We start from the raw sequence: 21,256 nt of genomic DNA, 5'->3' as shown, positions 1-21,256 counted from the left end.
ATTGATCATCATTTGTGTCCTGCCACTTCACGCCTCGGTTGGATTCTAGTAACAAGGTAAGGGGGTGATGTTTGGCTTAAGGGCAAACATTGCTTATGAAAGGAAGCATGAGGTGTGGCAACCCCAAATTCTGAGGGCATATGATTGGATTCTCGTTTCGAAGAGCTATTACCCCTGTAAAAATTACACGCCTCCGTCCATCTTTTTTTTCCAGGTGAAAATCAAGTGTGGTTGGTGATATACACTTGTAAAATAAATATAGATGTATATAGATACACCGATTCCAAGCAGGGTCTAAGTGTATAAAGATCAACATTGACGCTAGTTTTGTGGAGCGCATCAGTGCTGCTAGCGTGAGGGTCGTTGCCAGGAATCCTCATGGGATGTTCTTATTTTTTCTTTGGATTTTCTTGGATTATGTTCTAGCGTGGATGAACTGGAGCTTCGGGCGTGCCTTGCCAGCCTCTATATCGGTATTACTTTTCATAATTCATAACTCTATTAGTATTTTGGAAAGTGATTGTTCCTTTGTGGCCTCTTTTCTTACAAATGATACACTTGACAAGTCCAACCTCACTGTCCTGAAAAGGGAAGCCATTGCCTTGATTGGACTTCTTGAAGACTTTAAGCTTTCTAAAATCAACCGTTGCCCAAATTCGGGGGCGCATGACATTGCAAATTTAGTTTTGACAATAGGCCGGACAGTGTTCTTCTTGATTCGTTTCCATCTTGCGCGGCGTATGTTGCATGAATTATTGTAATACCTTGTTTAATTGAGTAATATATGGGGTGGTGTTTTCAAAAAATATCTAATACACTCTACATAGGATAATGGAGTGTGTAGGGGTAATAATTTTGGTTTTATGCGTCTTTGTTGGTACAAAGACTAGGAGTAACAAATCTTTCCTCCCTCTTCAGACAAATACAACGTAATTTTGACCAAAGAATGGAAGTGACATTAAATAGAATAATTATTATGCGTAAAAAGGAAACAAAATTTAGATGAATAAGGGGTGTATGTGGCCAAGTAGACACTGACGTGAAATTGAAATAGCAGGTTTCTTTGTGGTGTGAAGTTAGATGTGGCACGTAATTTTAACATTTCTTTGTGGTGTGAAGTTAGATGTATTATGAAATCCAAAAAAAATAAAATTACACCCTGAAGTGAAATGAAAAATAACAGGTTTCCGAAAAAGGAAGTGAAAAGTAGCGTGCTGCCTCACGCAAATAGTCTTGCTAAATTTCAGTCAACTGAGATTTGGTTTTGTCTTAGTCGATGTCATATTTGTGAGATCTTATATTTAGATCCGTGCATATTTTTTTTGTTACATGTTATGTCTTGGTTAACTAAGCCAAAACAGTGTTCTCTCGAGAGAGAGAAAAAAGAACAGTTTTACTAAAAAACAGGCGTCTGTTTTCATTTTGGCTTCAAGTCGAATTTTCTGTCGTTCGATTCAGTTCTGAGATCTGCGCTGGTGTGGCTGAACTTTTTGGGCCCGCTTTGTCTTAGTGGGTCTCAGTGGATCCTTTTGGGTTATTTTCGCGCCCGCTGTTTTCCAGGGTCGCGTGGAGGATCTGGTCTGTCCTCCTCAATCCTTATCCATGGCGACGACGGTGGGCTCGAGGCGACGACGGAGAGGTCTCGGCGACGGCGGCGCAGGTAAAACTTCAGATATTATCTTCTCCGTGGCATATCTCCTCCCTTTCTTCTCTCCATTTGCTGCCCCTCTCCTCCAACACATCCTTCCCTACCATGGCGCCTTCTCTCTCTCCTTCCCCTCCCATGGTGCCCATCCCTCCATTACTCACTATTCTGGTGTCTGTGAGTCTGCCTCTCTCCCTTCTTGAACCCTAGAACACAAGCAGATCTCAAATCCTAATTCTCTCTATTATTGTATAGGTTAATTCGGGTTCAGTTTTGCAGATCTGCAGCAATCAAGTCCTAATACCTTTCTGCTGTTTCAGGTTGATTGGAATTCAGTTTTGCAAGTCTCTACAGCAGTCAATTAAAATTGAGGCAAAACCAATGCTTTTGTGATGATTTCGTTGTGTCTAGATGGAACTGAAATGCTACCATGTGCTCAATTTTATTTAATGTGAAAGTCATGCAATCATGTCAAGATAATATACTACATATATTAGTTACTAGGTGTTTGTTTCGATTCATGGTGTCCATGAATGTTGTAGTCTTGTTTTACATTCTGTACATATGAAAATCTGCAGCAATTTGGTACAAGCAGTACCCTGAATCACATATCTGAGGTGTTCCATCTTATTCTATTGTCTCTATATATTTCCCATGTTTTTTTGTTATCACGCAAGTCCCTGTTTCTTGGTCATCAAGCTTGTTGCTTCCCTCGACCATTTTTTTTCAAAAGTCAGAAGGTTTCATTGCAGCTTTATATAGCTTAAATTGTAGTCTTATGCACCCCATCTTTTTATTTGGTCTCTAGTGTTTTGCTAAACATATACATTCCCCCTTAACCAATTCATACAAGCATTTCTCTGTGAATGTATTGATACTTATGTAATAGTGGTAATCCGTCGAATTTTCTTCAATGAGTAGTCTCAACTGCTTGAGGTGGTCACGTTTCCGTTTTTTGGGTGGGTTCCTGGTCAGTTGAGCTCTGGCCCATTCTCATATGCTAATCTTGTGTAGGAAGATTGCCAGTGTTGCACGAGCATGGAATTGTGGATGTCGTTATGCACTATTCTAAGGTGTCGGCTAGCTGGCTAGAGGCGTGTGTGGTCACGGCCTAGTGGCTTTTGTTCATTTTCTTCACTCTAGTGTCTTTTTTGTCCATTTCTCCCTAAGTCTCTTGGTCTGGTCTCTTATGTTGTTGCCAATCATTTTCTCTATATATTCATTCTAAGATGAACAACTGACTTCTTATTATTCTTCTTAGAAATCAGTTTGTAGTGTCCTACTTAAGTGTCTACCTTTTAAATTTCAAGCCCAAAACTTAAAACTGGCTATCCTTTTCGGTAAATATTTTTGTTGTTCACTCTTTTTTCTTTAGTTTTCATTTTTCGTATATAAATAGGAGTGTCCTACTTAAGTGGCTCAAGATAGGCATGGTTGTTACTGAATCCTCATTCTCATCCTTCAGTCTCGCCGCCTCTATTTTTTTAGTCTGCACTTTGTTTGTCACTCTGTAAGCTTGCTATTTTAATCATTTATCTGTTGTCTTGTCATTCGTCATTGATATGCCTTGCCATCTTGTCAGTTATAGAGGACGGCAAAGTCTTCGCTTAATTTTCCTCCCCATTCATCATTTCTACTTTTTCATTTCTTCAGTATTTTATCTCTTTTTTAGTCTGAGTTAGTGTATCTTTTTCAGCTAAAAATGATAGTAAATTAGTCTTTCATTTGTCCCACTTATTTTCAGTACTTATTCCTAAGTATTCATGGTTCATTATTTTTGTTCCTCAGTTTGTAAGCTTGCCATATTAGTTTTTCTAATAGTATTTGTCCTCATTTTATCATATTTAGTTATCATTTGCATCTTTCTTCAGTCCTATCTCTCATGAGTCTTGTCTTTTAGTAGATGTTATTTCTGTTTTGAACCTTATGTTCATGTAAGTCCTAAGTTTTTAGATTTTTGCACAATTTTTTTCCTAGATTATTTTCAGTTTTTAGTCATCAGTACTCCTAAGTATCAGTTTTAGTTCTCTTCAACTATACGTCAAGTGATTAGTTATTTGGTTAGTGTTTGCTCAGTATCTTAAGTGTCTCATTTAGTTCTCTTCAGTTATTTGGTCAGTGTTTGTTCTTGTCTATCAGTTTTAAGTTAAGTCATTTATTATTCTAACTAGTTTAATTTCCATTCAGCTTATTATTTTTAGTTTACTTTGCTATTCCTGTATTTTCAGCATTCATTTTAAATTTGTTAGACTTGATATGTGTTTATAATTCCTATAGTTTAAATTAGTTATCTGGTGAGTCTCTGTTCTTAGTTTTTCAGTCATCTTTTTGCTAACAAATAGTTTTTTCTCTGCCCCATATGTAATGGGGATGGCGTACCCAATCTGCAAGACCGACTGCGCTGGCCGTCGCTCATCGCGTTTAAATTTTGGGGTTTGGTTGTCTGAGGACTTTGAAAGCTTTGTGATAACTTAGTTTTGAATATGTTCAATTTATCACTATAGTTCTGTTTCAAAAAAAATCACTATAATCTGGTTCACTGTCATGGTCAGTTATTAATTTATCACTACAGTCTAGTTCTTGTTATGGTTATTTTTTCATTCATCACTCATTTTTACAAGGCCATGATGTGGATATTACCAACACCTCCCTGTATGTTTTATGATAGCATGATAGTTGCCCTGTTCAGTTAAACATTTCATTTCTTCTTTATTTTGTCTATGAATTTAGTTTTTTCCTGTTTCAGATACAAACTTAGTCCTTTTAGCTGATAGAATTATATCAACTTTAGCTTTTTCTTAGATTTCTTTTTCTCATTTAGTCATTACTTGTTGCATTCATTTCCTTTTTTAGTCCATCATTTTTTAGAGTTTAGCTATTTGTCAGTCTCATCTGCAAACATCTCATTCCCCGGCAAGCATGAGGATAGCCTATATTTTGCCCTTCCTTTTTCCATTTCTTTTTGCTATCTTCTGCAGTTTATCCCATGCCACTCAAGGGTCGAATTCAATTGCGCCACTGACGACCGCATGCTTTTTGAGGAATGTGAAGGGCGCAAATTCCTCATCGAGATCAGGAAATAACATTGGGGAACCCGCATCTATGGCGTTGGGTGGGAGGACTTCATCAGGTTGAATAATCTCAGTGAGGGAGTTTTGGTCTGTTTTGTACTGGATGGACTAGTGCCAAAGTTGAAGATTTCCATGGTTGCGCTACCTCCCAACCAGGTTGATCTAGCGCTTGAGGCTGCTGTTTTCACGAAAGACATCAAGATAAAGGCAAGATAGAGTGCAAAGATGTATGAAACTCTACTATATTGACCAACAGATACATGGTGTGCCATTTGTGCAACTTTTTTTGTTGATATCATCAGTTTTCTGGTTCATTATATTCTTGTTGTGGTCAATTTTGAACAAGAGAAGAAAGTTAAAGCGACAAATAGCTAAGCGAGAGTCTGGTTTGCATCCAGTATGTACATCCAGCATCATGTTACTTGGCTCTCTCCGTCACAAAATAAGTGTCTTAAGTTTAGTACAAATTTGTACTAAAGCCAGTACAAAGTTGAGACACTTATTTTGAGACGGAGGGAGTATTTTTGTTACTTGTTGTTGAAGCTACTGTCATTCCCATCCAGTCAATGTCCACACAAATGTTCACCCGCAAAAAAAAAAGTCCACACAAATATCAAGGTATGAATTAGTAACGGGTTTGCAAATGACCCGCTAGGGACAGGCTGGGGCCAACTTGTGTTCGAAGGTCGAAGAGGGGGAGGCAGAATACGACCTGAAACTGAAATGAAAACAAACGATTTTTTGGCTATACAGTCTGGACTGGAATTACTACAAAGACACGTGTCAAGAACTGTGTGGGCAGGAAAAACGACCTAAACCAAATTGAAAAACAGTGCCAAATGGGACTCCGAACTGAAAAGAACGCATCACGGTCACCACCGATACAGGAAGCCTCTTCAAGTCACCGTCTAATCAGCGAGGAGCTCACACCCACCTCACTCCCACTTCCCAGCCAGCCATCCAGCCATCCAGCATGGCGCCGGAGTCGGACTCCGGCTCCTCCGCCCCCCTCCTTCGCGCCGGATCCGGCCACCGTCACGCCACCGGCGGCTGGAGGTCGGCTCTGTTCATAATCTGTAAGCCCGGCCACAATCTCTCACTCGACCGAGCTCGCTCCTAGCTTGTTTGCTCGATTCGATTTGCTAATTTGCGCCTTTTGGGGGGTTGGGAAATCCAGGGGTGGAGGTGGCGGAGCGGTTCGCGTACTACGGCATCTCCTCCAACCTCATCAGCTACCTGACCGGCCCGCTCGGGGAGAGCACGGCCGCCGCCGCCGCGGCCGTCAACGCGTGGTCGGGCGCCGCGTCGATGCTGCCGCTGCTCGGCGCCGCCGTCGCCGACTCGTGGCTGGGGCGATACCGCACCATCGTCGCCTCCTCCGTGCTCTACATCACGGTCAGCCTAGCAACTCAGCCGTCTCTGGAATCCCTTCCTCCATTCTCAGTCTCAAGTATACTGTTCAGTTAATTTCTCTGTAGTCTCTAGGCGCCATTAGATTGGATCATGGGAGTTCACTGATCTTTCTTGTCCGACATTATCAGTCCCACCCGCCACTTGCGTGCGACTTGAGATCGCACAAATCCCGCACAGATGGCGCAAAGAATCGTGTACTACTCCGCACTAGTGTACACCTCCGTACACTAGTAGTATAGATTAGTGGTCACGCATAGGGATGTTTTGGATCCGGGGTAAGCAGAGACAGCAACTAGTGCTTGGCATGATAGCGATTTTACAGTGAGTAAACATGAGAGCCCAAGCAAACTCTGTTTCCTCCATCCTTCTGTCATGCGTCACGTTTGTCTAGCTACTCTGCTTCTGATCTTTCTAACTCAGCTGAAATAGTGACACTTTCACTTTTGCATCACTTTTCACATCAGTCATTTCTCATTTTCAGTGGTTTAACGGTCTCAAAGTTGATGATCCATGCCCCGCCATTATTTGTTTGATGATCCGTGATATGATATGACCGTGACGGCATGCACACATACATGTTCGCCTGGTCTGAAAGGCCCATATGGCACTCTTGATCGTGCCTTTCTGGCCTCTGTTCTGCAAAAGAAGCAAACACCTGCGCCATTGGGTTCTTGCCAGAGTGATCCGTATCAATTATACCGAAACAAATAGTTGAATTCACTAGCCCGTCGTCGACATAGCGCGGCATTGATTCGCAATTTTATTTTTCGGTTTCAGTTACGGGGTCGCCGTCTATTTGTAACTTGCAGGGTAGCAGGAATTTTTCACATTTTCTATCCAAAATGGGACGAACATGCAATTATAAGCCGCATCAATCGCCGCACGGTCACAATAGTTTATTTGCACGGGAAAGAAAACTTCAAGAAACTCACAAATGCGGACTGACAATCTGCTGTGCAGGGCCTAGGCATGCTGACGCTCTCGTCCATGTTCCCGTCACCCAAGAGCCAACACTGCAACTTCACGGCCGACGGCCGGCGAGAATGCCCGCCTTCCTCCCTCCAGACGGCCTTCTTCTACGTCTCACTCTACCTGGTGGCCATCGCGCAGAGCGGCCACAAGCCCTGCGTGCAGGCCTTCGGGGCCGACCAGTTCGACGTGACGGACCCCGGCGAGTCGTCGTCTCGAGGCTCCTTCTTCAACTGGTGGTACTTCGGGGTCTGCGGGAGCGCCACTGTGACCGTCGCGATCATGAGCTACGTCCAGGACAATGTCAGCTGGGGCCTTGGCTTTGGCGTGCCGTGCGTGATCATGCTGCTCGCGCTCGTCGTCTTCCTGCTCGGCACCAGGACGTACCGGTTCTACGCCTCCGGTCACGGCGAGGGCGCCAGCGCGTTCTCGCGTGTCGGCAAGGCCGTCAAGGCATGGCGCAAGAGGTCGCCGGAGGGTGACTGCGCGGAGGACGCCGTCCTCATGGAGGAGGTGAGGGGCCTGGCGAGGCTGTTCCCAATCTGGGCGACGTGTCTGCTCTACGGCGTGGTGTTCGCGCAGCCGCCGACGCTGTTCACGAAGCAGGCAGCGACACTCGACCGGAGGATCGGGTCGTCGTCGTTGGAGATACCACCCGCGGCGGTCCAGTGCTTCTTGGGCGTCAGCGTCATCACATGCATCATGCTGTACGACCGAGTCCTGGTGCCCGTGGCGCGCAGGATCACCGGAGTGGCCTCGGGCATCACCATGCTCCAGCGAATCGGCACGGGCATGGCCCTCGCCCTTGCCACGCTGGTGGTCGCGGCCCTGGTGGAGATGAGGCGGCTCGGCGCGGCCAGGGACGCCGGCGTGGTCGATCGGCCCGACGCGGTGGTGCCCATGAGCCTGTGGTGGATCGTGCCGCAGTACGTGCTCCTGGGCGCGGCGGACGTGTTCGCCATGGTCGGCATGCAGGAGTTCTTCTACGACCAGATGCCCGTGGAGCTCAAGAGCCTCGGGCTCGCGCTCTACCTGAGCGTCCTTGGCGTCGGCAGCTTCATCAGCAGCTTCCTCATCTCGGTCATCGACGGCGCGACGAGGAGGGGCGGCGGGACGAGCTGGTTCGCCGACAACCTCAACAGGGGCCATCTTGATTACTTCTACCTGCTCCTTGCTGCTCTCAGCGCGCTGGAGCTTCTTGCTTTCCTCTACTTCTCCGCGACTTACATTTACAAGAGAAAGCCTGTCAATGTTCACTGACCGAGACTGATACATCCGTCTTATGTACTATGGATTTGTGGCCAGGTATACAGTACAATTGCAGGCAGCATCATCAGTAAAATTATAGTAGACGAGTACGCTGACCATCGAGCTTTTTTTATCCAAAGGGTCATATCTAACCCCATCCGATTAAAAATGGACCCCTGCCACACATGTAGCAAAGTAGACATCCACCCACACGAGGCAACCCACACGGGTCATGTGTGGACGAACATTAGAACTGCCTACACGTATGGGCGTAGCTATTTCGTGCCACACGCCCAATAAATACTACTCATCCGCACCCACGCATATGGAAGGAAGCAAGTATGCCCACACGTCCTGGCGCAGCTACGTTAGTTACCTGCGGGATGATGCTTTAATCATCCTGGGGATGGCAACTTTGATTATTTGGGATGACAAATGTAGTTGTAAAAGTATGGCAACTCTCTCTGTTTTGGTTAACTATAGTTGTCATGCATGTCTAATTTATGATAGTTGTCGTGTGTGATTAACTACTTGCCACATTTGGTGAAACAATAGTTGCCATGTGTGTTTACCTAGTTATCACGTGTGGTCCAACCATAATTCAAATTTCTACAAATTCCTTTATGATTCGTGCAAAACAGAATCAACGTGGATCAACGCATGTGGGCGAAGTGCAAACATACCGCACATGTAGGCGTTATCGTTTGGGTAAAACTAAGTGTCGCAATTTTGAACGGTGGTTAGTTTGAACTGAGGTAAGAGGTTTATAAAGATTCATCAGACATATAAAACACGTCAAAAATAATAAAAAATATATCGATGTCCATGGACCACCAAACGATCATTGCCACCGCCATAACGAGGAGCCGAAATTCTAGTATCGCCACTCCAATACCCGGAGCTGATATTGTCCTTGCATGACAGTCAAAAAGTTTTCGTGCATGTGCCCCGAAGGACTAGTGTCCCGGAGCCACAGTCCTTCAATCGATCTGAAGAACATGACGCCAAATCTCACCTTTGTGTATGCACGGCTGAAAGTGCAACTATCCCTAGGTGGTTTTGGTAATTCATATCAACATATAGCTCATTGAGCTAATACTATTCCAAGACAAATATTTCAGGAAAGCTCAATGAATGGCATGGCATGGATGATGAAAGTGGATCCCTCAAAATATTAAGGACAAAAGGATTGGCTCAAGCTCAAAAGCTCAAGACTCTACATTTTATATTTTAGTGATCCAAGATCACATTGAGTCTATAGGAAAAACCAATACTATCAAGGAGGGATGAGGTGTTGCTTAATGAGCTTCTTGCTTCAAGTGCTTAGTGATATGCTCCAAAAACCCTCAACTACTTTCTCATATCCACATATGACCTAAACCTAAAGTCAAACTCAGCCCCACCGATTCTTTTTATCCGGCGCCACCGAGTTTAGATGTCATAGCCACTGCCACAAACCTAGGTCGGTCTCACCGATAGGGATCTTGATCTCACCGAGATGGGATTGTAATCTCTCTATTTCCCTTCGTAACGTTTCGGTCTAACCGAAGTGAGCGATCGATCCCACCAAGATTGCAATGTAAACTCTCTGTTTCCCCTTCTTAACATTTCGGTCTCACCGAAAAGAGCGAATCGGTCCCACCGAGTTTACTTGACCAACTCTCTGGTTAGCTAATTACCAAAATCGGTCTCATCGAGTTTGTGTAATCGGTCTCACCGAGATTACGTTATGCCCTAACCCTAACCATATCGGTCCCACCGAAATCACTAACGGTCACTAGGTTTACTGAATCGGTCCGACCGAGTTTGTTGATTCGGTCCCACCGAGATTGGTAAATTGTGTGTAACGGTTAGATTTTGTGTGGAGGCTATATATACCCCTCCACCTCCTCTTCATTCGTGGAGAGAGCCATCAGAACAAACCTACACTTCTAACTTACCATTTCTGAGAGAGAACTACCTACTCATGTGTTGAGGCTAAGATATTCCATTCCTACCATATGAATCTTGATCTCTAGCCTTCCCCAAGTTGCTTTCCACTCAAATCTTCTTTCCACCAGATCCAAATCCTATGAGAGAGAGTTGAGTGTTGGGGAGACTATCATTTGAAGCACAAGAGCAAGGAGTTCATCATCAACGCACCATTTGTTACTTCTTGGAGAGTGGTGTCTCCTAGATTGGCTAGGTGTCACTTGGGAGCCTCCGACAAGATTGTGGAGTTGAACCAAGGAGTTTGTAAGGGTAAGGAGATCGCCTACTTTGTGGAGATCTACCGCTAGTGAGGCAAGTCCTTCATGGGCGATGGCCATGGTGGGATAGACAAGGTTGCTTCTTCGTGGACCCTTCTTGGGTGGAGCCCTCCGTGGACTCGCGCAACCGTTACCCTTCGTGGGTTGAAGTCTCCATCAACGTGGATGTACGATAGCACCACCTATCGGAACCACGACAAAAACATCCGTGTCTCCAATTGCGTTTGAAATCTCCAAACCCTTCCCTTTACATTCTTGCAAGTTGCATGCTTTAAATTCCGCTGCTCATATACTCTTTTCATGCTTGCTTGAATTGTGTGTAGATTGCTTGACTTGTACAAAGATAGCTAAAATCTGCCAAAGTCTAAAATTGGGAAAAGGTTAAGTTTTTAATTGGTCAAGTAGTCTAATCACCCCCCCTCTAGACATACTTCAAGGTTGATGCGGAGCATCCTTCGGTCATCCCCATGGACCTTCCGTCGCCTCACCAAGCACCAAGAGGACCCATGACAAGAGCACGAGCTCGAGCTCTCGAGACTGAGGTGACTTCTCTCCTTAGTGAAATATCATATGACCCTCTCGAGACATGACTACTACCTCAATCCAGAATGTTGTGCATGATTAGGTACCAGGAGGACCCTCCCGAGGATGCACATGAAGATGGACAAGACCCCAAGTCCAAGGAAGGAGTGAACCAATGGAAGAAGGCAAAAGAAGCTTCCAGGCACCGGACATCCGGCCAAGGTCCCGGACATCCGGTCCCTGGAGATCCACACGGCCAGCCCCTACAAAAGAAGGCTACAGCGACCGGACATCCGGCCTCCAACCCGGACATCCAGCCACCCACCGGAAATCCGGCCTCCTGCCCGGATATCCGGCCCAGGCTTCCCGAACACACTGAAGATGGCCCCAACAGCCCGGACATCCGGCCTACGCACTGGACATCCGGCCCCTCCGGAAGCACCGGACATCCGGCACCTCCAACCCGGACATCCGGTCCCTCGTGAACCACCGGACATCCAGCCCGACGCCCGGACATCTGGCGCCCCCTGCCTGCGCGCAGCCTCTTTGGGCAGTGACCCATGTATCCCTTCGCCCCTTGACTATATATACTCCCTCCTCCCGTACGTTTTAGGGTTAGTGTTGATTTAGCTCAGATTAGAGATAGAGCTTCGCTCATCCATCGGATCTCCTCTTCATGGGAGACCGTGGCCTCCTCGGAGAAGATCCGCTTGGATTCAAGACCCCCCTCGTGGGAAGATCCCCTCGCGGGTTCAAGACCTCCTCACGGAGAAGATCGGTTACCTATGTATCCTTACCTTTGTTGACTTTAGATCTCGTGTATCTCTTTGTGTTTGGTGATCTAGCACTTGTGTGATTGATTCTATGTCGGATTAGTGTTTCTCTCTCTCGTTTTCCCCGTGTTCCCCTTTGTGCTTCCATGTGTTCTTCGTGAATCCCCGTAGGATCCCCCTCCAAACGTGAAAGATCATCCACATAGGGTTCCGCCCTACATCATCTTGGTATCATGAGCCACGTCGATCACGTTTTTGGAGCCCCTACCCCGTGTTTTCTAGCTTGATTTTGTTGTTTTCGTCCTAAATCCGAAAATTCCCCACCAAAAATAGCCCCAATTTTTTTGTGATTTGTTGGTGAGTTGAGATTTTGTTGGATTTGGTCCATGGATTTGTGTTGCTGCGTGTGGATCTAGCTTTTCCCACCCTCACCATCCTTTTCCATCCACAAATTTGTCCGAATTTAGCCCCGGAGTTGCAATTTGTCCCGTGGAGTTCATCGCGTTCGTCCCCGATCCAGGAGCCCGGACATCCGCCAAGTCCACTGGACATCCGGCGTACCGGACATCCGGCGTCTGGCCCGGACATCCGGCCCCTGGCAGCAGCAGTTCCACCCTCGCGCCACCATCCACCATACCCTCGCCCAATTTTGCCCGGAGCCCACGTCTACTTCCGCATACCCATGCCACCTTCCACAAACACCACCACCGCTAACCGCCACCTCCTATGTCGATGTTGAAACGTTTTGGTCTTTGAGAGTTTGGGTTGTGGTTTACCGTGTCCTATTGTGTTTCGGCTATATAGGTACGGCTCGACGTCAACATCACCACCGCTCATCTCCATCGACTACTCATCATCGCCAAGGACGGTAGCATCGACGACATGTTTGTCATACCTTGCAATTGCATTGATACCCCACATTGCCTCATTTTGCGTAGCTTACCCATCGAGACTAGCCGTTGAGTGTTGCTGGCAACGTGACTTGTGCACATTAGTGATCATACTCCATAGCATACATACCATACCACCGTGGTGCATATCTTAGGATCCACTTGTGTGTCACAAAGTTGTCATAGCATACACAATTGCTATCTTGGTTCGTGAAGTTTTGCATGACAAAAGAGCTCAAAAGTGAAAGAGCCACCCAAGCTTTTAAGCAAAGAGGAAAGATAAGCAAAGAGCTTATAAGCAAGAACCATAGCATCATACAACATTAAGATTGTCATATCCGATCATCTTGGATCATAGCACCGAAATATCATACATATAGCATACTTGGGATAGAGATCGTTGCATTTTTGCCTAGTAGGTTGTGCACAAGTTTGCGTATCCGCCTATTGTGCAATCGTGCTAGCGTCTCTCTAGTATTGTGCAACAAGAGCATTTTTGTGGTTTCCACATTTTGGCTCACTTTTGGATTGCACAATCCCATTTATCTATTTGCGTGTGCGTTTTCGTGTACCCATACTTGCTTGGTCTACTTGTTGCATTTGCAAATTTGTGAACCTTCTCCAACATTATTGAAGCTCACTTACTATTGCATCAAATTTTATGCCACCATCCTAACCAAGCTCCACCATAAGCTTTTACGTGTGTAGGTGTGAGAACCGACAAGAATTGGTACCAACAGTGCTATTTCATTGTCCGCATTTGAGTGAACTCGATTCATCTTCAACTTCGGTCAAGGTACATTTGGTACACGTTCTTTTCCTTCTACCACTTACATTTTGCTTGGAATGATGGATAGGCCAAGTTCTTCTACCACTCCACCTCTCATCGAGAACGACAACGATATGACATCATTTGTCACCAAGAGCCACCTATTTGGAGCTCAAAAGGCATTGCACCAAGAACAACAAGCAATGAGGGACTACTTCGACAACAAATTCGACGCTCACAAGCAAGAGAATAATGCAAGAATGGACGAGATCCGCGCCTTCATGAGGAACCGACGTCCTTCCACTTCTTCATCCTCAAGACGGAGCCGCTTGAGTCGACACTCCGACGACACCTTCTCCGACTCAAGTACACCATCATCGAACACTCTTCGACGAGCTGCTGTCAAGACCGACATGCATCTCGAACCCGCTACATGACAAGCATTCACAAGAGCAAGTCGATGAGCAAGTCCCTCGTCCTCAATCAAACCAAGTCGCTTTTGCGCAAGCTCAAGAACGACAATGACTACGACGCCAAGAAGAAGAACGAGCGCGTCTACACCAAGAGGAACAAGACGCCAAGGCTCAACGTATTCAACAACAACAATGTGAAGCGCAAGCTCTTGAGGCGCAACGCGCCCTTCAAGATTCGAGCCGAGCCATTGCCAACCGCAATCGCGAGCGGCGCAATCAAGAGGAAGCCCTTCGAGAAGAAATCCAAGAGAGGAACTACCAACCACGAGTGCAACGTCAAGCTCCTCAAGCCCCTCCACAAGCTCGTCAAGCTCCACTTCAACCTCAAGTTCAACAAGAGCAAGTTGATCATGGACTTCCTCCATGCCAAGAGCAACATGAGGATGACTATCCTCCACGTCAAGGACGTCATCATCACCATCGCCAACAACACAATGAAGAGCAACGCTATCGCAAGCTCAAGTTCACAATGTCCAAGTTCAATGGAAGCAATGATCCGGAAGAGTACCTCTCATGGGCATTGAAGGTCGACAAAATCTTTCGTTTGCACAACTATGAGGAAGAGAAGAAGATCGCTATGGCATCACTTGAGTTCCAAGACTATATGCTCATATGGTGGGAACAAGTACTTGAATGCCGTCAAGCAAGAGGTGAACCACCAATCACCACTTGGGCTCAAATGAAGGATGTCATGCGGGCACGCTTTGTACCAACATACTACAACCGCGATCTCTTCAAGAAGCTACAACTCCTCAAGCAAGGAACAAAGAGTGTTGAAGAATATTACAAGGAAATGGAGATAGCCATGATCCGCGCCAATGTCACGGAAGATGATGAGCAAACAATGGCACGTTTCTTGAATGGACTCAATCATCCCATCAAGAAGATTGCCGACTTCCAACCCTACTCCAACCTCATTGAGCTCGTGCATCAGGCTACCAAGGCCGAACGTCAAGTGCAAGATGACTTTAAGTATGCCAAGTACTCATCCAAGACCTACGGCTTCTCCAACATCCAAGCTTCAACGACTTCTCCAACATCTACATCAATCAAGCCTTCTCCAAGCAATGACGACAAGTCAAGTTACAAGAAACCTTCGGCAAGTTCAAGTCATCTTCCTCCTACTACAAGCAACTTCAAGCCGCGTGCTTCATCATCTACTCCAACCGATGAGACCGTCAAAACAAGCTCCTTCAAGTGTTTCACTTGCGGCGGCCGAGGCCACAAGTCCTTCCAATGCATGAACAAGCGCACCATGATCCTCAACGACGATGGCACATATGACTCAATGAGTGAAGAGGAGATGGAAGCCCTTGAGCAAGTGTCCATGCACCGACACGTGAACGAGGATGAAGATGATAAAGTCTTTTGTGATGAGGATTCGAGCCCCGCTCTCGTTGTCTCCAAAGTCTTGACACTTCAACATCAACAAGAAGAAGACCAACGATGCCACATCTTCCACACTAAAGCCGGCATCAATGGAAGGTCCGTCAAGGTCATCATCGATGGAGGTAGTTGCCACAACTTGGCAAGCGAAGAACTATGCTCCAAGCTTCAATTGGTCAAGAGGAAACACCCTCACCCCTACAAGGTTCAATGGCTAAGTGAATTCGGCACTATATGAGTCGAGCATACGGTCCAAGTATCCTTCAAAATTGGTGCATATGAGGACACTTTGGAGTGTGATGTGGTCCCAATGACCGTTTGCCACCTCCTTCTTGGTCGACCATGGCAATTCGACCGTGGTGTCATCCACAATGGGTGCACCAATCACTATAGCTTCAAAATGAAAGGGAAGGAATATGTGCTATGACCTATGTCTCCTAGTCAAGTGATAGCCGACAAGCAAACCACCAATCATGGAGAGAAGAGTGAAAAAGTGATCCACCCAAAAGTGAGTGAGAGCCACAAGCCAAATTTGAGCGCCTCTTCGCCTAGAGAGAAAAACCTCATCCTATTTGCCACCAAAAGTGAGATGAGAGAAGTGTGTGAGAATCCATCGAGTGTAATGCACTTTGTCCTTGTGTGCAAAGATGGAGAGCCAACAACTAACACCTCTCACGAGCTACCATTAGTGTTTCAATCTCTTTTGCAGGAATTCCAAGATGTTTTCCCCAATGAGCTACCTCCGGGTCTACCTCCACTACGAGGCATTGAGCATCGAATCGACCTCATTCCTGGAGCGCCACTTCCAAACAAAGCTCCATACCGTGCCAATCCCGAAGAAACCAAGGAGATTCAACGGCAAGTACAACAACTCATCGACAACGGTCATGTACGTGAAAGCTTAAGTCCATGTGACGTTCCCGTTATACTTGTGCCTAAACCCGATGGAAGTTTCCGCTTGTGTTCCGATTGTAGACCTACAAATGCTATTACCGTTCGCTATAGGCATCCCATTCCTCGCTTAGATGATATGCTTGATGAGCTTAGCGGAGCCAACTTTTTCTCAAAAATTGATCTTAAAAGTGGCTATTATCAAATCCGCATACAAGAGGGTGATGAATGGAAAACCGCTTTCAAAACCAAATTTGGCTTATATGAGTGGTTACTCATGCCTATGGGTTTATCGGAAGCTCCCAGTACTTTCGTGCGTCTTATGCATCATGTGCTTAGACCTTACATTGGAGTCTTCGTTGTGGTTTACTTTGATGATATTCTTGTGTTTAGCAAAACCATGAAAGAGCATATTAATCATGCTAAATCTGTTTTGCAAACCCTTCGCAAGGAAAGCCTTTATGCGAACTTGAAAAAATGCACTTTTGGCGTTGACAAAGTGGTTTTCTTGGGTTTTGTTGTCTCTTCCAAGGGTGTCCATGTTGATGAAACTAAGATTAAGGCAATTAAAACTTGGCCCCAACCCACCAATTTGCAACAAGTGTGTAGTTTTCTTGGTCTTGCAGGATTTTATCGCCGCTTTGTGAAAAACTTTAGCATAATTGCCGCTCCTTTGCATGCTTTGAGTAAGAAGAATGCTCCTTTTGTTTGGGGATCTTTGCAATCCACCGCTTTTGATGAACTCAAGTCCTTGCTTACTCATGCTCCGATTCTTGCTTTACCCAACTTTGAGAAAACTTTTGAGGTTCATTGTGATGCAAGTGGTACCGGAATTGGCGGAGTTTTGATGCAAGAAAAACGAGCCATTGCTTATTTTAGTGAAAAACTCTCCGGTGCTCAACTTAACTATCCCATCTATGACAAAGAATTATATGCTTTAGTGCGTGTGCTACATGTTTTGGAACATTATCTTAAACCTCATGAGTTTTTCATACACACCTATCATGAAACGCTTAAATATCTAAAAGGTCAAACTAAGTTGAACAAGCGTCATGCCAAATGGAGTGAATTTATTGAATCTTTTCCTTATGTGATCAAGTACATTAAGGGTAAGGAAAATGTAGTTGCGGATGCACTTTCACGCATATGCACACTTGTCACTCAACTTGAGTTGAATGTTATTGGTTTTGACCATATAAAAGACTTGTATGAGCATGATCCTTCTTTTGCTACTCCTTATGCTAAGTGTTTAACGCACACGTCTTGGGAATGATACTACATAAAGGATGATTATCTTATGAGAGCTAACAAACTTTGCATTCCCGAGTCTTCTCTTCGTTTACTCCTTTTGCAAGAGGCTCATGGAGGCGGACTCATGGGACACTTTGGACGCGACAAGACATTCGCCATGCTCTCCAAGAACTGCTTTTGGCCCAAGATGTTCCGTGACGTCTCACGCTTCACCAACCGTTGCTCAACATGTCGCAAAGTTAAGTCTAAAGCTCAATCCCATGGTCTTTACATGCCCCTTCCTATTCCTTATCAACCTTGGGAAGACATTAGCATGGATTTTATACTTGGTTTGCCTAGAACTCAAAATGGCAAGGATTCCGTCTTTGTTGTTGTGGACCGATTTTCTAAGATGGCACATTTCATTCCTTGCAACAAGATAGATGATGCTTCACATATTGCCAATCTCTTTTGTAGGGAAATCTTGCGACTTCATGGAGTACCAAAGACGATTGGCTCGGACCGCGATGTCAAGTTCTTGAGTTACTTTTGGAAGACCCTATGCGCCAAGCTCGAAATCAAGCTATTGTTCTCTTCCGCATACCATCCTCAAACCGACGGCCAAACGGAAGTGACGAACCGTACACTCTCCACTTTACTTCGCGTGTTAATCAAGAAGAACATCAAGGAGTGGGAGGCGTATCTACCCATCGCCGAGTACGCCTACAACCGTGCAAGACATTCGACGACCGGCAAGTCCCCCTTCGAGGTCGTCTACGGCTTCAACCCGTTGTACCCATTGGACATTCTACCTCTTCCTCTACAAGATGCACCAACCTCGACGCAAATGCCCGTGCAAGCTACATCAAGAAGATGCATGAAGATACAAGGCACACCATCGAGCGCCAAGTACAACGACTAGCGACCAAGCTCAACGTCAACAAGCATCCCATGATATTCAACATTGAAGACCTCGTGTGGCTACACCTTCGCAAGGACCGCTTCCCCAACGAACGCAAGTCCAAACTTCTCCCTCGAGCCGACGGACCCTTCAAGGTGCTAGCACGCTACAACAACAATGCTTACAAGATCGATCTCCCACGCGACAAGTACAACGTGAGCTACATCTTCAACGTCTTCGATCTCTCCCCGTACCATGGTGATGAGGATTTCGATCCGAGGTCGGATCTTTCACAAGGGGGGGGGGGAGATGATGTGGAGCATCCTTCGGTCATCCCCATGGACCTTCCGTCGCCTCACCAAGCACCAAGAGGACCCATGACAAGAGCACGAGCTCGAGCTCTTGAGACCGAGGTGACTTCTCTCCTTAGTGAAATATCATATGACCCTCTTGAGACATGGCTACTACCTCAATCCGGAATGTTGTGCATGATTAGGTACCAGGAGGATCCTCCCGAGGATGCACATGAAGATGGACAAGACCCCAAGTCCAAGGAAGGAGTGAACCAATGGAAGAAGGCAAAAGAAGCTTCCAGGCATCGGACATCCGGCCAAGGTCCCGAACATCCGGTCCCTAGAGATCCACACGGCCAGCCCCTGCAGAAGAAGGCTACAGCGATCGGACATCCGGCCTCCAGCCCGGACATCCGGCCACCCACCGGAAATCCGGCCTCCCACCCGGATATCCGGCCCAAGCTTCCCGAACACACTGAAGATGGCCCCAACAGCCCGGACATCCGGCCTACGCACCGGACATCCGGCCCCTCCGGAAGCACCGGACATCCGGCACCTCCAGCCCGGACATCCGGTCCCTCGTGAACCACCGGACATCCGGCCCGATGCCCGGACATCCGGCGCCCCCTGCCTGCGTGCAGCCTCTTTGGGCAGTGACCCATGTATCCCTTCGCCCCTTGACTATATATACTCCCTCCTCCCGTACATTTTAGGGTTAGCGTTGATTTAGCTCAGATTAGAGATAGAGCTTCGCTCATCCATCAGATCTCCTCTTCGTGAGAGACCGCGGCCTCCTCGGAGAAGATCCACTTGGATTCAAGACCCCCCTCATGGGAAGATCCCCTCGCGGATTCAAGACCTCCTCACGGAGAAGATCGGTTACCTATGTATCCTTACCTTTGTTGACTTTGGATCTCGTGCATCTCTTTGTGTTCGGTGATCTAGCACTCGTGTGATTGATTCTATGTCGGATTAGTGTTTCTCTCTCTTCTTTTCCCCGTGTTTCCCTTTGTGCTTCCGTGTGTTCTTCGTGAATCCCCATAGGATCCCCGTCCAAACGTGAAAGATCGTCCACATAGGGTTCCGCCCTACATCAAAGGTCCTACAAGTGGCATCAGAGCATTGGTCTCCATTTGCTTTGATTTCCATAGCTTTTGGTGGTCATAGCCTTGGTTTCACAACCTAGGAGAGTATGGCGTCTAGCGAGGGAAATTATCACCGTAGAGGTCCTGTTGGGGAACGTTGCGGAAAATAAAAATTTTCCTACGGTTTCACCAAGATCCATCTATGAGTTCATCTAAGCAACGAGTAATAGGAGAGAGATGCATCTACATACCACTTGTAGATCGCGTGCGGAAGCGTTCAAGAGAACGGGGATGATGGAGTCGTACTCGCCGTGATCCAAATCACCGATGACCAAGTGCCGAACGGACAACACCTCCGCGTTCAACACACGTACGGAGCGGATGACATCTCCTCCTTCTTGATCCAACAAGGGGGAAGGATAGGTTGAGGAAGAAGGCTCCAGCAGCAGCACAACGGCGTGGTGATGGTGGAGAGGCAGTACTCCGACAAGGCTTCGCCAAGCACTTAACGGAGGAGGAGAGGTGTTGGGGAGGGGAGGGGCTGCGCCTTGGATGTTGTGTGCAGCCCTCCTCTCGCCCCTCTATTTATAGGGGAAGGGGGAAGGGGGCCGGACCCCTCTAGATGAGATCTAGAGGGGGGCGGCGGCCAAGGGTGGGGGCTTGCCCCCCAAGCAAGGGGGGCGCCCCCACTAGGGTTCCCTCCCCCAACCCTAGGCGCATGAGCCCAAGGGGGGCGTGCCCAGCCCTCCAGGGGCTGTTTCCCTGCCCCCTACGGCCCATGAGGCCCTCCGAGAGGGGTGGCCCCTCCCGGTGGACCCCCGGAACCCCTTCGGTGGCCCCGGTACAATACCGATATGCCCCCGAAACTTTCCGGTGACCGTATGACAACTTCCCATATATAAATCTTTACCTCCGGACCATTACGGAACTCCTCGTGACGTCCGGGATCTCATCCGGGACTCCAAACAACATTCGGTAATCACATACAAGTCTTCCTAATAACCCTAGCGTCACCGAACCTTAAGTGTGTAGACCCTACGGGTTCGGGAGACATGCAGACATGACCGAGACGGCTCTCCAGTAAATAACCAACATCGGGATCTGGATACCCATGTTGGCTCCCACATACTCCTCGATGATCTCATCGGATGAACCACGATGTCGAGGATTCAAACAACCCCGTATACTATTCCCTTTGTCAGACGGTATGTTACTCGCCCGAGATTCAATCGTCGGTATCCCAATACCTCGTTCAATCTCGTTGCCGGCAAGTCACTTTACTCGTACCGTAATGCATGATCCTGTGACCAAACACTTGGTCAGTTTGAGCTCATTATGATGATGCATTACCGAGTGGGCCTAGAGATACCTCTCCGTCATACGAAGTGACAAATCCCAGTCTCGATCCGTGTCAACCCAACAGACACTTTTGGAGATACCTGTAGTGC

The 21,256-nt window shown here is 46.8% G+C and overlaps 1 protein-coding gene and 1 long non-coding RNA gene across 2 annotated transcripts; both read left to right on the top strand.

Annotated features, from left to right (window-relative positions):
• Nucleotides 1-442: 442 nt before the first annotated feature.
• LOC123134485 (uncharacterized) lies at nucleotides 443-5,033 on the top strand. The gene is made up of 2 exons (XR_006465651.1): nucleotides 443-1,660; nucleotides 1,966-5,033. It is a non-coding gene; the product is annotated as an uncharacterized lncRNA (long non-coding RNA).
• Nucleotides 5,034-5,575: 542 nt separating this feature from the next.
• Nucleotides 5,576-8,479, top strand: LOC123134474 (protein NRT1/ PTR FAMILY 5.10). Its single transcript, XM_044553731.1, has 3 exons — nucleotides 5,576-5,792; nucleotides 5,894-6,111; nucleotides 7,090-8,479. The coding sequence occupies exons 1-3, from the start codon at nucleotides 5,690-5,692 to the stop codon at nucleotides 8,356-8,358; spliced, it is 1,590 nt and encodes a 529-aa protein (XP_044409666.1). The 5' UTR covers nucleotides 5,576-5,689; the 3' UTR covers nucleotides 8,359-8,479.
• The last annotated feature ends 12,777 nt before the right edge of the window (nucleotides 8,480-21,256 follow it).

The sequence above is a fragment of the Triticum aestivum genome, chromosome 1B (genome assembly GCF_018294505.1).
Source record: "Triticum aestivum cultivar Chinese Spring chromosome 1B, IWGSC CS RefSeq v2.1, whole genome shotgun sequence".
NCBI lineage: Eukaryota > Viridiplantae > Streptophyta > Magnoliopsida > Poales > Poaceae > Triticum > Triticum aestivum.
The sequence above is the reverse complement of the archived record's forward strand: the minus strand, read 5'-3'. Positions and strand labels throughout refer to the sequence as shown.

What these genes read in the sequence shown, in the direction of transcription:
- LOC123134474 (XM_044553731.1), top strand. Translation starts at nt 5,690, where the DNA reads ATGGCGCCGGAGTCGGACTCCGGCTCCTCCGCCCCCCTCCTTCGCGCC. An exon ending in GTCGGCTCTGTTCATAATCT is followed by an intron (nt 5,793 to 5,893) that starts GTAAGCCCGGCC and finishes TGGGAAATCCAG; the next exon opens with GGGTGGAGGTGGCGGAGCGG. An exon ending in CCTCCGTGCTCTACATCACG is followed by an intron (nt 6,112 to 7,089) that starts GTCAGCCTAGCA and finishes TCTGCTGTGCAG; the next exon opens with GGCCTAGGCATGCTGACGCT.